The following is a 19,789-nucleotide window of genomic DNA, read 5'->3' as shown; positions in this document are numbered from 1 at the left end:
AGCCGCCCATGGGCCGCTCGCGTTTAATAACTGCCGCCACTGTGCTGGCTGGCCGCATCTAAACCTTAAGTACGTAAATAGTGTAATTCGAGATGAAACAAAATGTTCGCAAAAGAAGCCGCCCATGGGCCGCTCGCGTTTAATAACTGCCGCCACTGTGCTGGCTGGCCGCTTCTAAACCTTAAGTACGTAAATAGTGTAATTCGTGATGAAACAAAATGTTCGCAAAAGAAGCCGCCCATGGGCCGCTCGCGTTTAATAACTGCCGCCACTGTGCTGGCTGGCCGCTTCTAAACCTTAAGTACGTAAATAGTGTAATTCGTGATGAAACAAAATGTTCGCAAAAGAAGCCGCCCATGGGCCGCTCGTGTTTAATAACTGTCGCCACTGTGCTGTCTGGCCGCATCTAAACCTTAAGTACGTAAATAGTGTAATTCGTGATGAAACAAAATGTTCGCAAAAGAAGCCGCCCATGGGCCGCTCGCGTTTAATAACTGCCGCCACTGTGCTGGCTGGCCGCTTCTAAACCTTAAGTACGTAAATAGTGTAATTCGTGATGAAACAAAATGTTCGCAAAAGAAGCCGCCCATGGGCCGCTCGTGTTTAATAACTGTCGCCACTGTGCTGGCTGGCCGCTTCTAAACCTTAAGTACGTAAATAGTGTAATTCGAGATGAAACAAAATGTTCGCAAAGGAAGCCGCCCATGGGCCGCTCGTGTTTAATAACTGTCGCCACTGTGCTGGCTGGCCGCTTCTAAACCTTAAGTACGTAAATAGTGTAATTCGAGATGAAACAAAATGTTCGCAAAGGAAGCCGCCCATGGGCCGCTCGCGTTTAATAACTGCCGCCACTGTGCTGTCTGGCCGCTTCTAAACCTTAAGTACGTAAATAGTGTAATTCGAGATGAAACAAAATGTTCGCAAAGGAAGCCGCCCATGGGCCGCTCGTGTTTAATAACTGTCGCCACTGTGCTGGCTGGCCGCTTCTAAACCTTAAGTACGTAAATAGTGTAATTCGAGATGAAACAAAATGTTCGCAAAGGAAGCCGCCCATGGGCCGCTCGTGTTTAATAACTGTCGCCACTGTGCTGGCTGGCCGCTTCTAAACCTTAAGTACGTAAATAGTGTAATTCGAGATGAAACAAAATGTTCGCAAAGGAAGCCGCCCATGGGCCGCTCGTGTTTAATAACTGTCGCCACTGTGCTGGCTGGCCGCTTCTAAACCTTAAGTACGTAAATAGTGTAATTCGTGATGAAACAAAATGTTCGCAAAAGAAGCCGCCCATGGGCCGCTCGCGTTTAATAACTGCCGCCACTGTGCTGTCTGGCCGCTTCTAAACCTTAAGTACGTAAATAGTGTAATTCGTGATGAAACAAAATGTTCGCAAAAGAAGCCGCCCATGGGCCGCTCGTGTTTAATAACTGTCGCCACTGTGCTGGCTGGCCGCTTCTAAACCTTAAGTACGTAAATAGTGTAATTCGAGATGAAACAAAATGTTCGCAAAGGAAGCCGCCCATGGGCCGCTCGTGTTTAATAACTGTCGCCACTGTGCTGGCTGGCCGCTTCTAAACCTTAAGTACGTAAATAGTGTAATTCGAGATGAAACAAAATGTTCGCAAAGGAAGCCGCCCATGGGCCGCTCGTGTTTAATAACTGTCGCCACTGTGCTGGCTGGCCGCTTCTAAACCTTAAGTACGTAAATAGTGTAATTCGAGATGAAACAAAATGTTCGCAAAGGAAGCCGCCCATGGGCCGCTCGTGTTTAATAACTGTCGCCACTGTGCTGGCTGGCCGCTTCTAAACCTTAAGTACGTAAATAGTGTAATTCGAGATGAAACAAAATGTTCGCAAAGGAAGCCGCCCATGGGCCGCTCGTGTTTAATAACTGTCGCCACTGTGCTGGCTGGCCGCTTCTAAACCTTAAGTACGTAAATAGTGTAATTCGAGATGAAACAAAATGTTCGCAAAGGAAGCCGCCCATGGGCCGCTTGCGTTTAATAACTGCCGCCCCTGCACTGGCTGGCCGCTTCTAGACCTTAAATGTGTGAATTAGGTTTATTCGAGATTAAACAAAACGTTCCTGAAAAAAGTTGTCCATAGGACAATTTTTTCAGGAACATGACATTTCCTTAATAAGCTTGTTATTGTTTTGTAAAACGCTGTTATTATCACATTGATTAAAACACAATGTTGTAATTGATAGCGTTTTCGTTTTACTAAATAATTATTTATTTATTTTATTTCAGGAACAAGCAGTCGTTCAACTATAGTTTTTCTATGAGAAGCTTCATTACAGAGTTTTAGTTCCCTTAAATATAAATTTAAACCTTAACAATATAACAAAATAACTGCTACACGATGTAATACGCTTGCATCATCATAAGCAGTTTAATTATAAGTGCAGTTCAAATTCGTAAAACATGATCTATAATAATAATTACGATCAAAACTTATCATTTTGACTTTTTATTTACTTTACAATTCCTAGATATTCCTCATACGATGGTAATTTGCTGTAAATTTAACCGTTTATGTATAACTATTTATCAATTCTATGAATGTTATATTGAACAGTAGATTTGATGATTTGAATTTACTGTTTTACTGTTCTTATAAATTTACACAGACGGTAGTCACAGAACTTGAGTCTTATTTTTGGATGATAATCTACTTTGGCTCTAAAGTCCTTGCCACCGAGTTTTTGGTGATGTTTTTTAGATATTGTGAACCAAAAAGATTTGTGTCGTTGAGTTTTACCAATAAGCGAGGTCGGTTCGCAGGGGTTTATAATGGTTTTTTATAATATTTTTTCATCAGCTCGGATGAACACAAATCGTAGTTTATAAGAGAAATATTATGTAAAAAAAGGAGATTTTTCACACTATTTTGAACGTGACTTTATTATTTTCTTTTGTCTCAATCGACTCTGGCAAGTGTATAGGCTTTTGGGAGATGAGCAGGTGCACGCGTGCTGCTGAGCACCCCGCACACAGAGCAACTTAAATTAAGTAAGTTCATAAAAATAAGGAATAGGAATAGAGAAAAAACATAGAAAACAATTAAAATGTAAATAAATATGAAAATATAAAATTAAGGATAGTGGCGAAAAATGAGAGATGACGAAAGAAATGAATAAGCTAAATGAGAAAGAGTGATAGAATTTGTAATGTACTTCCTACTACTTCCTAGACGGAGCGAAAGATCACGCGAAAAATTAAAGAAAAAATAGACAGAGCAAAGCTGGAAAACTCGGGGCGTACGAGAGGCCAGAGGAGGGAGCCAGAAAAAAACTACCTGACGATCGCAAGTCTCACTCCTGTTCGGCAAGGCTGCCACTGCTCATTGATCTTGTGCGTCGTTTGCTCTGTGTATATAAGGAATATAGTTTCGAATTGGTCCGGACCTTTTAGGTAACTATCTTGTACATCTGTGTTAAACTGACTAGTCGCTTGCGGGTTCATAATATTTTGTATAATATAATGTAATATACGTATTTTTTATATACGCTATAAGTGGACTATATTTTCGAGGCGCTTGTGCAAATTACGCGGTATAAAATATTACGTAGATTCTTCAGTTTGTTACAACAGGAAAGAGAATAGTAAGATAGGAAAACACGGGCCAAGGTACTCACCATATCAGCATTAATTCCTTATTCTCAGTGACCTGAGAGCGGCGTGGAACACGGTTCTCGTTCTAGCACTAAATGTCTGTTTTACAGTAAAAAACACACGCGGCGTGGAAGCGGTTAGTATCAAGGTTTGCGAAACAATAATGGCAGGCGAAAGAAAGTTTTGTCGCGGTTTTTAACCTATGCGTCAATGTTGCCACTTCACAGCGCAGCTTGTTCCCTCGGCGTATTGATGCGTGAGTGGGAAAAGGATGGGACCATAGGAAATGACAAACTGACAGCTACATAATTATTTAATAAATTTCGAGTATGAAATATGAACGCGAAAAAGTAAATGTATTGATAATTAGAATAATTGTACATATAATACATATCACGGCGTAAACACTGACTTTACATATTAGGCGCAGGATTGTTGCCGTCTTGAATGGATGTTTCATTTGCTCTCTGTACGAATTTATTTATTTTCTTTTATTTTACATTAATGTTGCCTAGAGACCTCTAAAAAATATTTGCCGGACTCAATTTCGATTTCCGCATTGCTTTAATTATATTACAGAAAATTCACTAGATGATGCTTACGACGAAATTGGATAAAACTGCATACAGTTGCTGGCGACACAACTAGATGGCATTATCCTCAACACGCGCTGTGCGGAAGAGACAGCGGTATTTCTCGCTCTTTGATTGGCTGCAATTTTGTGTTATTTTTTGGTTCAGTATTGTATTCATAGTTTTAAGATTTCGTATTGTCACCATCTCCAAGGTCCTAATTTAAATCATCCCTTAGCTTTATTTACTGATATTAAACATAGAAACACCTGCTCATCTGCCTACCTGCCTACCTACCTATCTACGTGATATTTCACGCGCCGGGTCAAATTGAATTTACGTTATTAATTCTCGTCTCGGTTCTTCAACTTTATTTTAGGAGCATCTTAACATTACGCCACAGTCTTGATGTAGCCTCGCATTCTAACGGGACAGGTGTTGAACAAATGTTGTAAAAACAAAAGTAAGTAGCGTTAAGTCCTACCTCAACATTTTGTCTGTGTTTGTAGTTCAATCGTTATGTATTCATTAATATTGTTTCAATTTGTTTATCTATTTTCTCTTTTTTTTCAACGCTTTAAATTTTGTAACTCCGTTCTGTCAGCAACCAGTCGCATCAACTGCTTCCGGTTCCTTCCCTTCCTCCCTCGCAAGCCATCTCGGGGCTCACTGTCAGCGCAGCAGATTGTACACGTGGACATTGCGGAGTGATCCAGTTAATAATATTAATATTCGCAGAATGCAATTAATTCGACCGATACTTATTATGTCGTTGTTGCTCTGACGTTATTATGGCATTCTTCTCACTCATAATTTTGATGTGGACCAAGATGTGGCCCGGAGTATGCTGGACGAAGAGCTCCTCGCACCGCGTCGTCTCCAACGTAGACACGAGTTGTTTTTGCCAGATCTTTAAAAACGAACACTATGTTTTCACAATGTGTCGATGTCGGCACGGGCTGCAACTGCTGCATTAGTTTTCTTAAGCGTGCAGTGAAGTCTGTTAGATCTGTCGTGGTTTTCGTCTGCGACTTAAATAGTTCTCCTGGCAGTCCGTATACAAGATCGGCAGAAGATGATTTAGACATATTTATATATGTATGCTATAACTGTGACATCTATTCACAGGTGCGAGTTTCCTAATTAAATTAACCTTCGGTCATTGAGGTTGATTCTATTCGTACTTCGCACCGGCACGAATGCATCCTGTCTACTACCGGTGCTCCCCGTTTCGACCTGCTGCCGCCCGACCAACCCCGGATGTTGAATGTCATGCAAGATGTCATTAATTATGCAATATGCAAAATGAAAATGTTAATGTGAGTGCCAAAATTAGCCGCGCCCCGGGAACGGCAAATAAAACCAAACGACCCGATCAAGGTCTAATTGAACACTAATTTATTTTATTAAAAATAATGCATGAGCAGTCAAAAGTCAATGAATTTGATGACGCACGAAACAAATATCAAATCAAAATGCCTGTACTTTGTCCACCGGGAGATCGTGCGGCTCCTTACAACATCCGTCGGGGGTGCACCGATCTGCGGCGTAAAATCAGACCAGGCCTTCACCACCAGTACCCTATTAATAAAATTATATTTTTTTTCTCGCCGCGTTCGCTGTTTCTTTTCACATCAGCACCCTCAACAGGAACCGGTACAACCTAAGGGATCTCGTGAAAGTTATACCATGACACATCGTAGGCACTCGCACTCAAGTGAGTTGGGAAGCACGAAAGATTTTATTTCAAAAAAATAATAATTTTTGTTATCCAATAAACTAATTTTTATTATATGATAACGTATGCAGAAACATAATTCTATTACAGTATTGATATGTTGATTCTGTCAGAGGCTCCTCCGTGCTCGTCCGGCGGGGCGGCCGTCAGCGCGCGTCACGCAGCTGCCGCGCCAGCCAGGCCACCGCGTCCGCCAGCCCGGCGCCCGAGGCCGCGCTGCCCGAGCACACGTGCCACGCGCGCTCCGCCTCGCGCTCCAGCCCCAGCGCTGCACAGCCCGCACGCTCAGCGTTGCTCGAATATCTTTATGTTAGTGCTGGAAAGCAACCGCGGTGCGCGACGCCGCCGCGACGACCCACTCACACGTCGCGCGGGCACTTGTCCTGACGTCATTCCCGCGGGCGTATAATTACCAAGTAAGTTTTCCAGTACGAGCATTCCGTAATGCCGTGAAATGAAGTAAAACGCATGACTGTTCCATCCGTAACATCATGCGTTTTACTTCGCATAACTGTGTTTAATTTCCATTGATTTAGACCTGCCCACATTCCCAAAGTTCTCTGTTTTTTAACCGCCATTCAGGGAAACTTTGGTGCTGGGGAAAAAAGTGATAAAACCCTGCCTCCGTATAGGGGAGGATCTCCCTGCGCGGCTGTATTTACGATTGGCCTTATCCGAAAGACTGAGCCTTGGTGTTTTGTGAAGTACGAATGACCGCAGGGGAGCTGGAGCATTTGTATGAGAAGCGGCCGCGTGAGGGCAGCAGTGGGTATGTCGTGCATCGTACCGGCGGCAACTCGGGGCGCGGGCAGCGCGTGCGGCGCGTCGCTCTTGTTGGCCAGCACCAGCAGCGGCACGCGGCGCGCGCGCAGTGCGGGGTGCGCCAGCGCTAGCTGCAGCTCCTCGCGCGCCACCACTGCCGCCGCCGCCACCATCACACACGATACATGCAGATTAAATATATAATAAAATTATTTAAAAAATCAGCTCGCACGAACTGCCACAATGACAGGGTGCGGTGCAGGTGGATGTAGGTGTGGTGATTGTGAGGGGGGAGCAGTGCACTCACCGAGGCGCAAGTGGTCGGACGCGTCCACCACGAAGATGAGCGCGTCGGCGCGCGCGAACTGGCGCTCCCACAGCGCACGGTGCCGCGCGGCGCCGCCCGCCTCGCGCGCCACGAACTGCACGCCGCCGCCTGCGCCGCGCACACACATGCACATGTATCGTCCTGTACTTTATTGATATTCACGGAGGAAATACCATCGTATACCTGCACTTTCAGGGACAGAAACGACTTATGTCCCACTTGCACCGACAAAATTCAATTTTTTTATTATGTATATATAGTCCGAAACAGAGTAATATGCCTTTCGGCAGAGCCTATGCTTAGTAAATTTCTTAAATTTGCTAAGCGATAAATTTACCGCGTCGTTTGGTAGTTTGTTATAAAATCGTATACATTGACCTACGAATGAATGAGACACTTTATGGGGCCCGGTAGCAGGCGCAGCAAGTTTATTTTTGTTCTTAAAATTAGGCTGATGGAGTTCACTATTTTTCTTAAATTCTCTACGATTTTTGTGAACTTAAATTAGGTTGTCGTATGGATGTTAATGTTTTTGAATTTGTTTCTCACTGACACCCGCGGATATGGATATATCATATGGACAGCTCGAATAGCTCGTTTCTGGAGCACAAAAATAGAATCTATGTCCGAGGCAAAGAGCAACAGACTGTATGACATAATGCTATGAAAGTAGAGGAAAAAAACTAAACGCGCGGTGTCAACAACGGTCAGTCGACAGATTTTCCGAACGGCAAATGTTGCTAAACTAAGTCGACCAGACAACGTTTCTATATGTGGACCCCATTGTAACTTAGCATCTAATGTAATACCTAAGAAGACAGCTTTATTGACCGCTTCAAGCTTCTCGTAGTTCATCAAAACCCTGGTATGTACTTGTTTCACGTTCTTAGTAAAGAACCTGATATGATTTTTTTTACTTTTATTTCAAAGAGAGAGAGCAATGTTTACATCGCCAATTACCGATTGTCGCCTTAGCCTTAAAAACTAAAGATATATCATCTGAAAACAATACAATCTCACAGATATCCCTCATAAGATGAGGTAAGTCATTAATGTATAATAGGAACAGAAAAGGGCCCAAAATAGAGTCTTGTAGCACTCCCACTCCTACAGGTGACCCATAAGATATGTTTGCATTGACGTTCACTTTCTGAGACGCAAAGGCACACGATTTGCGTGTGTCATCGCTAGATGACTGGGATCCCGGAATGCTTTCACATCCGCAGTCATGGCTTGGCGGAGAAAAAATTCTCCCTCCTCTTCCAAGGAAAAGCAAGCATGTCGGAACCTAGCGCGTCTCACTTCAGGGCCGGGAGGAGCAAGAGAGCGTGCGCTCGCAAGGACCCGATAACCCGAGTGTACTTTACCGTAGTACTTTATTGTGCAATTGTTAGATTCGCGGTGCGCCTGAGGATTGCACTCATGTGCGGATCCGTGTTACCTAAGTTCACATCGCCAAGTTTTAATTTCTACGGAAATTATCCTTACCCCATGTCTGCTTCCACAACAAACGCTGCCGCTAACTGCCTGCTTGTGATGTGAGAAGTGGTTTTTTTAATATACGAATATTACATTATACTTGCAATGCGGCGATACGATTGCCGATATTTTTTTATACAAAATCATCGATGGTTTTATTGACGGCCCCGAACTACTGCAGCGAATAGACTCTGCAATGCTTTGTGGCACTCGCTCATGAAATCGAAGAATGTTTGAACAGCCCTCTCACATACATCAGTTAAACCTATTAAATTTCACATTATTATTTTATGCATAAATTCTTAAATATTTTTTGTTACAACAGGATGGTAGACTTACATATTATAGAAATTTAATGTAAGTCTAGGTCACCTGAAGCTGATTTGAGAACCTAAAACAAAAAAATCCCAAGAGCACCACCTTCGCGACATCGCATATTTCGCAACATGTGTATCTCACACGTGGACATTGCCGTGGTCGCTGGCACTAGTCGCTGGCACTGGTCGCAGGTACATTTTGCAAGTGAACGCACCACACGTCTAGGGTGTCAGCGGAGGCCTGCGGGGGGTGCGCCGTGCTTACTGACCGGAGAAGCGGTCCGCGTGCGGCGCCGCGGGCTCGTCCTGCCGCAGCGCCCGCAGCAGCGAGCTCTTGCCGCTGTTGTCCAGCCCCAGCACCAGCACGGCCGCCTCCGTGCGCGCGCCCCCCAGCCGCGCACGCACCCGCTCCGCCAGTCGCATGCTCCCTAGTCCGGCGCTGCTGAACGACTACAAGCCGCCCATTACGGTATATTCTTTATTGAAATTATTTTTCTGTATATATTTTACATGTGCTGTACACCGGTTTATGGATTACGCCGCGGTTTCACTGTGGGGCGATGCTTACCTTACGTAATCCGATCCAAATAAACTTCACATAGCATAGTAGCACAAGTTTCGTTACAAAATGTCCGCGGGGCGGGCGCGGGGAGGGCGCGGGCGGGCGCGGGCGGGCGCGGGGCTGTGTTGACGGCGCGTTGCCGGGCGACGCGCGCCGCGTGCGACTGCACTGCGCGCCGAGCCCCGCAGCGGAGGCGACACGACGCCGCCGGTCGCATCGTGTCCCGCCGATTACCTTTAGTCGATGCCCAACTTTGGTGCATCAGTGAAAACTAATGAGAAATTATAATGAAAATGACGAAGTCAGACATCACAACACTTTCATTTCATAACAAAATAATTGGTATAAAATAATGTCACAGAGAAAATGATTTTAGAGGAGGACTGAAAACGTTTCTATAATTCAATTACTTAAAATAAATGCAAACATAAATATTCTGCATTGTGTCAATGCACTGCTTCTACTTGAAGGTGGTTTTATGTAATTTTTGAGTCGGGGAAACTCAGAGCGAGCAGCTAAAACACAAATGGTATTTGCAGATTTCGGCCCGGATGAAAAATATAGAGACATAAAAGGTATATACAAAATATACGACACAAACAGAAAACTTTCATGAGCGCAGTGAGTGAAGGTTTCAAAGAGGTCGGGTTTTGCACGTTTTTCGATTAATATTTTAGCTTTTACGCAAACCAACACGGCTTTTAACAATCGGTTTCCGCACGCGTCGTCCAGAGTATTTGATGAAGAGCACTAAAGAAAGTGCTGAGACGTTATCTCAGAAAATCAAAATTATTCTCTTATATATATATACATACATACACACATGTACATATATGTATACATATATATGTTGCTAAGTCAATCTTTAACTTTTATAATTTCTTAAGAAATACTTATAGATTTTTTACGTGAAAAAGAAAAAAACGGGACGAAAGTCGATGCAACCGCAGTGCCGCTGCTCGAGTTCTCCGTTTGTTGCGACGAGAGATTCAAACGACGGAAATGTGAAAATGACAATGATTTGTTCATTTGTATGGAAAGCTTGCTGTAGTATGTAATTAGATATTTACAATATAATGGTGCAGTTACACCCAGAGACCATTACAAGAGTTGTAGCAGATGATCAATATGCATAAAGTTAATTCAGAGACGTCGCCGAAAAATGTGTGCGCACGGACACCTCGGCGAATGAACGATCGCCGAAACAAAATCCACGTCGCGCTGCGTGCAACTGCCTGCACTATTGCTCGCCCGCACAATATAACTATTTTGCTTTTTGATTGTATCAGAGCGCCTTGCAAGGTACAATAATTTAGTTAAGATAGATCGGAGAATCAACCTCTCCCTTAATCATTTTTAAAAATAATAAAACATCAGCAATGTTTGTCCGATTTGCAAGTGGCAGCAAGCTTACTGCTTAAATAAACTTTCTTCACTGCACACAGCGCACCTCCTGGAGCGAATTGGATTGTAGTGACAGTTTTGTTCTAGCGTTCGGTGTCGAACAATACTGATAAATGTGATCGTCGACAAATATGTTTCTCCTTTGGTCATAGATAAAAAATTCTCATGTCAAGCCATAGTTTTAATAAGACGGGATGCTGTATAATCTGATGACAGTCTGAACGAACAGGGGAGGACATTAGTTTGGTAAGAAATAAAAAGGAAGAGCGACGAGCATGTGCTGGTACTCGACGCCAGTTCGTCCCTGAACTGCTTGGAGACAAGCTCAAAGCGTTGACGGAGCGAGCTCGTCTGCTGCGACGTTACTGGCATACAAATGCGCACTCGTTTTGCGGGACAGGTACGACTTGTACAAGACTTGTGCCGACAAAACCTCCGTGATGTTTTCACATCATCGCTGCATAGCAGGGATGGCGTCGCCTACGCCTGCAGCTCGTGAGAACCCGTTTCGATGGAGGATAAACCTCTCCTCCTAAGGCAACGGTGTTCATGGTATTATTCTACTAAGAAAACGATGTCATATCTACTATATTATTCATAGGATGGATCGGTGTCGACGACGACGACGCCAGAAGTTGAAGATAAGCCATGGGCCAGTGTTAACACGGCGCTGATAGCGCAAAGTGAACGCGTTTAATTCCAAGATAAGCGCTCGTGTCGGCTAATGGAATAGTGTGGTCACAGCGCGGGTGGTTGAGAGGAGGATAGAGCGAGGGGGGGGGGGCAACATCGAGGTGTACCGGACGTGTTGCCTGCGCACCCGACGTTTTAAGATGCGGGTTTAAAAAAGAGAAAACTTTACACCTTTCCGTGGGTCGATAAAGTATCACAGTTACGTGTCCCTCTCGATAGCAGGTGTTAGCGCACGACCCACCGCTGACTATCCACAGACTAAATATCATTCAAATCAGATCATCAAGCAGGGCAGCGGGCGCTCCGTGGTGTGCGTGCAATGAACTTATTTATATCCTCGTCTACACACTCGCATTAACTAAATTCCTTTAAAAAGCAGGTCAACACTAGTTCGATGCGTGACTCTGTCATCAAACTCACCAACCAGTTAACTATAGTTGCCATCACGTACTTCCTGCACCTATACTAAATGTGTGTTGAAAGACAACGTAGGCCAAGGTTTTCTCTTGTGATCCTCTACGCTTGTTCACTCGTAAAGTCCACCTGAGCGACTAAGAACCTATAGGCCTCCTGCTCCGGCGGAACACGGGCCGAGCCGAGGCTCCCGAGGGAACCTTTACCCTATTCGCCGAACCAAGTCACTATGAACACTTCCGTTGGTTTCCACCATAGGCGTTTCCGAGGCATAACCTACACCTCTCTACGCTACGCCACTGAACTACCTTCAACGCTTTGTCACATAAAATCAGATGAAAATTTATTTGTATAAAATGTGTAAATATATTATTTGTGTAGATGAACTCGAATGTCGGGGTCGCCGGTCCGACGCCGATTCGTTAACAAATATTGTCACGCCGCCCGAACTAATGATCATTACTTTAGTAAAAAAAAGCAATTACACTTAAAATGTCAATCGAACACATGATGAAAGTGAGCATCTTGTACTTAATGCTTTGTGACGTAAGGCGTCTGCATAGAACACGTGTAAATGAATTAAGCATAATTGTTTTAATGGACTTATATTGCACGAAATAATTATTATTTTCGTTAGGAATGTGGTTGATTACCACGGCGAATACAATCTGGAATTAAATGCCAAAGCACAAGCTAGATTCTGCTTGATAACTATCTATAAAAAGTAGAAACTAATAGTTATCTCCCTATAAACGGAAGTCGTACTCGTACATTATTGGTTATAACAGCGACTCAAGCCTAAAAATATAATTTCATATTTACCTTCTTCCTTAAAGCTAAAAACACGTTCTTAAGGTTGCAAAAGTGCAATACAATTAGACTTGGGTCAAGAAGCGGAATCTTCGAACATATTTCGCTAACTGCTATCTAGTATTTCTATTGGCCTCCAACTATCCTGTAATATTTAAAAAATATATCAAAATATGTGCGCAAACCGGGAATCACTCATAATAGAATCACTCCAGCAGTATCAAAATAATTTTAATTACAACTTTCACCTAGTTATAGCTACGCTCGCATAATTATGATTTATTTTCTTCTTCATATTTTTATATTTTTTACTATAATAATAGTAAAGTAATGATTTTATAATCTATTCGAACGAAGACGGATATTAGGCTAAGTTTAATTACAGACGTTTTCACTTGCAACGACTTGACTTCAAACGTCAGCCGAATGTTGTTATCTGTATCGTAATGTCATTTGTAAGTTTGACGTTGTAGATTGTTGGTCGTCGTGTAATGTACAGATATGACTACTCGAGAACGACATTAGTTATATTAAAGTTATCATCAAAGACATCGCGGCGAGTGAGGGTCAGTTGCTTTGGCATCCACTCGTGCTGCTGTAGTGCTGGTATTGTATCTGTGTCGAGATGTTGTCGCGATGCGTTGTGTCGCAAGTGAAGCACAACTCGTACTTCCTGGTGGGGCTGGCGCTCGGGCTGTGGCTGGCGCTGGCGGCCGTACCGCTGGAGGAAGAGGGATCGGAGACGGCGGCGTGCGCGGCGCCTTCGGTCGCTGTTGACGAATGGCAGCCGGTGCGCGAGCAGCGGGAGATGGGCGCGGCGGGTGCTGCGGGACGCAGCGTGCAGCGGCCGCGTTACTACAGCACGGAGCTGGGAATGCGTGCGGGGCTGCTGGCTGGCGCACTCACGTCGGAGGAGGCACTAGGAGGCCGCGCGGCAGCGCTCAATCGCACGGCAGCGCGCCTGCTGCCCGCGCTGCGCTTCTTCATCACCGCGGGCACGCTGCGCACGGCCTCGGCCGGCGCCAACGTTGTCGGCTTCACCGACACGCGTGAGATGCTGAAGCCCTTCCACGCGCTCAAATACCTCGCCGACAACTACCTGGAGGAGTATGACTTCTTCTTCCTGGTTACTGACACGACGTTCGTGAACGCGCGCCGACTCACCGAGCTCGTGAGCAAACTCAGCGTGAGCCAGGATGTGTACATGGGTACTGTGGCCGAGGATGACACTCAGTACTGCACTCTGGGTAAAGATTTTAAAATAATAGAGTATTTTATTCAAACTCAGCTGAATCTCTTCTGTACCCAAGTGAAATGTAAACACTGCATTGTGCTGCAAGGGTGCACCAGTTTGTCAATGATGTCATTGATATATAGTTTTGTGATTCATGGGCCTTTTCATATAATGTTACAGGTTTTAATATTTGTCACACTTCCATAAAAAGAAAGTGTGCAGCAATGAACTAGCACCAGGAATTTAGTCAAAACAAAAGTTTCAATGCCATTACTATATTAAATGACTGAACAATTCAATGGTCGCTGTGGCTGTATACAATCTAATGTGTTTGCAATGCTCTTTCTAAGACTTCATGTTATAATAGGTTGTATCAATGTCTTTGTTAAACATTTGACTGGGACATGTTAGTGCACTCATTGCTCCATACATCATAGTTTTGCAACAATTCTAACAAGGCGAGCAAAACATTTCGGAACACAGAGTATGACTCAGTAGTCCAATGTTCACTGCATGTCAGATTGGCATTACTAAAGCATGTGTATGTGAGGTCAATGTAAAAATTAAATGGCATTCATTATTAAATTAATTGTATTTATCTGATGTACATTCCAAACTCTTTGTTCCACACACTGCAACAAAAGATTGCAGCTAGGAGATAACTGTCACTTGTGGAACATTGTTTCTAATTTTAAGTGAAATATGTTCCTTATGTTTCTCTATTTCTTCTGAAATCAAAGAAAGTAGTAAAAGTAAATAGACTACATTATATATTTCTTTTAATAAATGTATGTACAGGATTATTGGAAATAATATATTGAAAAATGGGACAAATATCACCCCTATAAAGTTGTAATTTTTATTACTCTATATAACCATTAAACTTACTAGAAGTATTCCAAATTTTACCATTACATTATTTATTACCTCTGAAACCATTGAATTCTTGGGTATGGTACACATACATGAGTTGATAGCAAATGAGGACGCACCCACTTACAGCTTTTACATCTATTTACAGTCAACCTCTCTATACAGCTTACAATTTCCTGTAAAGAATGCAAATTAGATGAACATGTACAGCCAGTTTATATAATAAACTGTCGGTAGACAGCTTGTAAAAATATGTAAGTAATAGTTTCAGAACGGACTACAATAACTTAGGTTAGTAAACACCGTGACATGCAAAAATGTAAACAAAAAAACTATTTGGGAAATATTAAACATAAATGATAAGTAAAGGCATGGATTCTAAAGCCTGTGGTGTATACATCCTATTAATAAAAATAATGTGATCAGATTGACGGTAATTGTGTGTAATTGTTTGTGCAGAGGGCGGCATCTTGCTGTCGAATTCGGTGCTGCGAGCAGTGCACGGTGCGCTGGACTGGTGTGTGCGCAACTCGTACTCCCCGCACCACCACGAGAACGTGGGCCGCTGCGTGCTGCACGCCGCGCACGTGGCCTGCACGCCCGAGCTGCAGGCATGCCATGCAACACATTATGACTGATATACTGATTTGTCTAAATGTTAACTTGCATTTTTTGTTTGTACCACAAGCTAATGAGCAGGCTGGTTACTTAGTGCGCTAAGTTGAAGGAAGTCATTACAGTGGAGTTCAAGTTGATTTTAGTTTCTTGTTATGGTCTATTGGCATTCTCCTTTAGATGTACACTAAAATTTCAAAGTGGAAAAATAAAGCAATAAAGTGTCCCATACCTCATTCATATAATAAGTTTGTACATTGTAAAAATAAAATCAGAGCCCAAAACAAAGTGTGACTGTTTTGTCCTCATTACTGATATTGTGTCTATTGCTATTCATATACACGTACATATATTTGTTATGTATATCAAGTATTGTGTACTTTAATGTAGTGTGACATTTTTGAACATATTCGTGTTGTGCGCAGGGCGAGCGCTACACGTCGCTGCGGCTGGCGGGTGGCGCGCCGGAGCCCGCGCTGGCCGACGCGGTCACTGCGCAGCCCGTGCACGACCCGCGCCAGCTCTACCAGCTGCACGCCTACGTGTCGCGGGTCAGCCTCCTTCTGTCTCACTTCACGCGCACACTCGCATGCGATCCACCAACAAACATGGCCGCAGTCTTAATTGCTGCACTTTCTAGTGAAATACTGCTTGCTTGCACCGTTGTTGTATTGGGATTTAAGATAAATATCTTAAATCCCAATACTTAAAAATTAACCTTATGTTGACTTGACCAGACTCTCTTTATCTTTTTAATGTTATGTCTGCTCTTATGTAAGTGCATGTAAGAAATTTTTGTTTCCTTTTATTAGTATTGCAATTATGGCTTGAACATATTAGACTACTGTTTATTGTAGACCAGTATTTCATCTGTGAATATTGTGTATAGATGTTTTTCATTTATCTCCTATATTAAAAGGCTTAAAATAATTTTGGTTGATGTCTTCTGGTTATAATATCTTTTATGTGACATTGTAATTTGTGGCAACTATGAAGGGTTGCTAATGTAAAAGAGGTATTTTCTTAGTAACCGTTGCTTAGTTTCCTAAAAGCGAACTCATGTGATTAAATGTGGTGTATGGGAAGTGTTCAACGCGCGTGTTGGTGCGCAGGTGCTGCTGCAGCGCGCGCAGGCGGGCGTGCGGGAGCTGCGCGCGGGGGCTGCGCAGAGTGCGCGCCGGCACCCGCGCGGCTTCCGCAACGCCACGTGGCCGCCCGGCCTGCGGACCACGCCCGGCCTGGCGCCCGCCACGCCCGCCAACAGGTGCGCAAACGCATGGGGCTGACCCTGTCACCTGATCAAAAACACAATATTGCCTATTCAACAAAAGCATTTAAAGATATACTATTATAGTATCAAAGATTTTTTATGTGTGACTAAGAAGTTTGGAGATAATAGCTTTATCCTTTCTTTAATTCTAGTTTATAGAAAATTGTGCGGTCATTGCATTCTTTTCACGTTGTATATAAGCGGTCACTGCAAATTGTCGTCAGTAGATAATAACATAAATCACAGACTACACCTGTCCCTAGATGTCGCCATCGGTTCTAATCAAGTGTTCAAAAAGTGTTCTTTTTGCTATAATGGTTTCATGTTTTCGTTCGATTGTACCGTGTAATGCACTGGAGCACAAGCAGTGATGTTCGCGTGCGGTGCGCAGGTTCGACCATCTGCGCTGGACGACGTTCAATGCGACGCACGCGCTGATGCCGGACGAGCACCGCACCGCCGCGCCGCTCGACGCCGCCTCGCGCGCCGCTCTGCAGGTGCGTACTGCACGCGACGCACACCACACGCGCCGCACTCGTGCCCGCACCACATAAGTGTCGCTCGTCGGTGCCCCGAGTGAGATTTGCAACATATCTGTATTCGGAACCATATTGTGACCCATAGCTGGTGCTGGAGGAAGTAGAGGCGTGGGCGAAGAGGCGCTGGTCGTCGGAGCGCGTGAAGCTGGTGGAGGGCGCGTGGTGCTGGCAGCCGCCGCACGCGCTGCGCTACCGGCTGCTGTTAGCGTTGCAGCTGGGCGGTGAGGGCGGCGGGAGCGGGGCGGCCGTTCGGCAGGTGGAGGTGGCGCGCGCGCTGGGCGGGGCGCGCCTGGTGCCGGCGCGCTACGTGACGGAGAGTGCGCGCGTGCTGATACTGCTGCCGGTCACCGCGCACCACGCGTCCGACGCGCTCGCCTTCCTGCGCCGCTACGACACCGTGTGCCTGCAGCGCGACAAGAACACAGCGCTGCTCATTGTGAGTACCGCGCGCGCCGCGAACACGACGCGTGACGTATGTGGCGCATACAATATGTACTGGCTAATTCCAGCGTCACAAAAAACATCGCTGCAGTCGCGTCTCTCGGTGATATGTGCGTGCTCTGTCTTTTCAAGTTTATTATGTTTCCCACCGCTAGTGGCAATGGCGAATCGTTTGAATTAAAAATGAAAGCCTAAAGGCAAATGCAGCGCAAGGAAGGAATCACTCACAGAAGTGAGCCGGCGCAGCGCTTCAACTATTCCAATCGTAGTGGCTCAACGTCGGCAGAAACGAATTGTACATGTAGTCCAGGTTGATGCTGATTGTTTATTAGGAAAGTTGTTTATATGTGTATTATATTACGTGTACTGCTTGACTATAAGTCGCCACGGTAAATGCGAGCGCAGGACTTCCTGCCTCACCCTCACCCGCTCCTATAGCGTGAGTTGATTGTGTAGTGAGTGGATTCGGCAGTATGTGTGTTCGGTGCAGGTGCTGGCGGCTCGCAACGACAGCGCGGCGCTGGAGCCGGTGCGCGCGGCGCTCGGCGCGCTGGCGGCGGCGCACCGCGGCGCGCAGCTGGACGTGGCGGAGCTCGAGCTGCCCGCGCCCGCGCCGGGGGAGAGCGCGCACGAGGCGCTGCGGCTCGCGCAGTGGCAGGCGCTGCTGCACGGGCCGCGCGTGCCGGCCGACACGCTCGTGCTGCTGCTCGCGCCGCAAGCCGAGTTCAGCGAGGACTTCCTCAACAGGGTGAGCGCGCGCAATATGACGTCGCAAGGTGTCCGTGTGCGCAGTAAGGCTGACGCGGGGTCTGTCGGCAGGTGCGCATGAACACGATCCGCGGCGAGCAGTGGTTCCTGCCGGTGGCGTTCGCTCGCTACGCGCAGTTCGCGCACCCGCGCTTCCGCGACGCGTCGGGCGCGCGCCCGCAGCAGAACACGGGCCGCTTCAACCGTCGCACGCGCACCGTGCTCTCCTTCTATCGCGACGACTTCGACGCAGGTACGAAGTTTGTCCGAACCCTTAACACTAAGTTTATTTTTGTTTGCCTTTTTACTCAATTTTGTATTTTGGCATAGCCTTTATGGTTTATTTATTGACAGTTCTCTTCCGTATCGATGTTTGATGCAGTTTCGACACTGTTCATATTGTAATGGTTAAGTTCGCGCCCTCTAACTGCGCATACCTCGGGTGGATACAGAATAGCACCGCGCGGGGGACTGCGGGTGATCCTTAACTTGGAGATACTGGAGTTCCATTAATATTTTATAGAGCGCAGAGGCGACCACCAGAGAGTTTTATCGTGTAGGAAATGGGAATATAGCACTGTCTTCCCCCCGGTGGCAGATTATCTTGAACATCCAAATAAAAAAGCCATCTGGTCGCGTAGTAGAGGAAAACCAATCACCCTTCCCATTCAACACCAACTTTTCTGTCTTGCGGCTTAACCTCGTTTTCTGGATTATCCCGAATAGTTGATTTGTTGCCAGTTCTCGTTCCTATCGAAGACGGGTTTAGATGCCGTGAATATTGTGGGCGGTAACTTTAAGCAACAGAGAGCGCCTGCTGGCCTGCATAATGTTGGTGGTGTTGCCCTTAGCGCTGGAGCTATGGCAGCGGACGCGCGGCGCGGAGGCGCACGACGCGGCGCAGGTGCTGGCACACAGCGCGCTGTTCGCGCACAGCGGCCCCGAGCCCGCGCTGCTGCTGACGCCCGCGGCGCCGCCCTGCGCCCCGGCCGACCTGGCCTGCCTGCAGCGCGCGCGCGCCGACGGCCTGCAAGACCTCGACCTGGGCGCGAGGCACGCGCTCGCTAAGCTGCTGCTTGAGACGCAGGCCGACCTAGACTGACGCCACCCTCCTCCTCGGAGGGCGTAGCTACGGGCGCAACCGAGTACAACGCACCAGTACGCGCGTGACGATCAACGTCATTTAACAAACAATGCGACCCCGCGCTGCCGCATGCCGTCGCGACTTGTAATTGTTAGTAACACGATTATAAATAAAGTTTTTGTACCTATCCAGTGATCTTGTTGCGTCCGTCCCCGGCCCAACGCGCGGCTCACTTCGGCCCCTCAGTGTTAGTTTATATACTCATCTATTAGTTCGTATCCAACAGGTTTCACAA

General features: G+C 45.7%; 2 protein-coding genes across 2 annotated transcripts; one reads left to right on the top strand and one right to left on the bottom strand.

Moving 5' to 3' along the window:
• Positions 1-6,068: 6,068 nt before the first annotated feature.
• LOC137925781 (ADP-ribosylation factor-like protein 6) lies at positions 6,069-9,587 on the bottom strand. The gene is made up of 7 exons (XM_068769251.1): positions 9,402-9,587; positions 9,078-9,258; positions 8,668-8,756; positions 8,501-8,525; positions 6,992-7,120; positions 6,710-6,838; positions 6,069-6,190 (listed from the first exon to the last, which is right to left on the bottom strand). Exons 1-7 carry the CDS (start codon positions 9,585-9,587, stop codon positions 6,069-6,071), a joined length of 861 nt encoding a protein of 286 aa, XP_068625352.1.
• Positions 9,588-13,118: 3,531 nt separating this feature from the next.
• Positions 13,119-19,711, top strand: Chpf (Chondroitin polymerizing factor). Its single transcript, XM_068768833.1, has 9 exons — positions 13,119-13,938; positions 15,258-15,409; positions 15,839-15,964; positions 16,526-16,677; positions 17,075-17,180; positions 17,308-17,658; positions 18,154-18,411; positions 18,483-18,663; positions 19,262-19,711. Exons 1-9 carry the CDS (start codon positions 13,317-13,319, stop codon positions 19,510-19,512), a joined length of 2,199 nt encoding a protein of 732 aa, XP_068624934.1. The 5' UTR covers positions 13,119-13,316; the 3' UTR covers positions 19,513-19,711.
• Positions 19,712-19,789: the final 78 nt, after the last annotated feature.

The sequence above is a fragment of the Battus philenor genome, unplaced genomic scaffold (assembly GCF_028537555.1).
Source record: "Battus philenor isolate CCGP_79_NKW_IND1 unplaced genomic scaffold, ilBatPhil1.0.hap1 SCAF_27, whole genome shotgun sequence".
NCBI lineage: Eukaryota > Metazoa > Arthropoda > Insecta > Lepidoptera > Papilionidae > Battus > Battus philenor.
The sequence above is the reverse complement of the archived record's forward strand: the minus strand, read 5'-3'. Positions and strand labels throughout refer to the sequence as shown.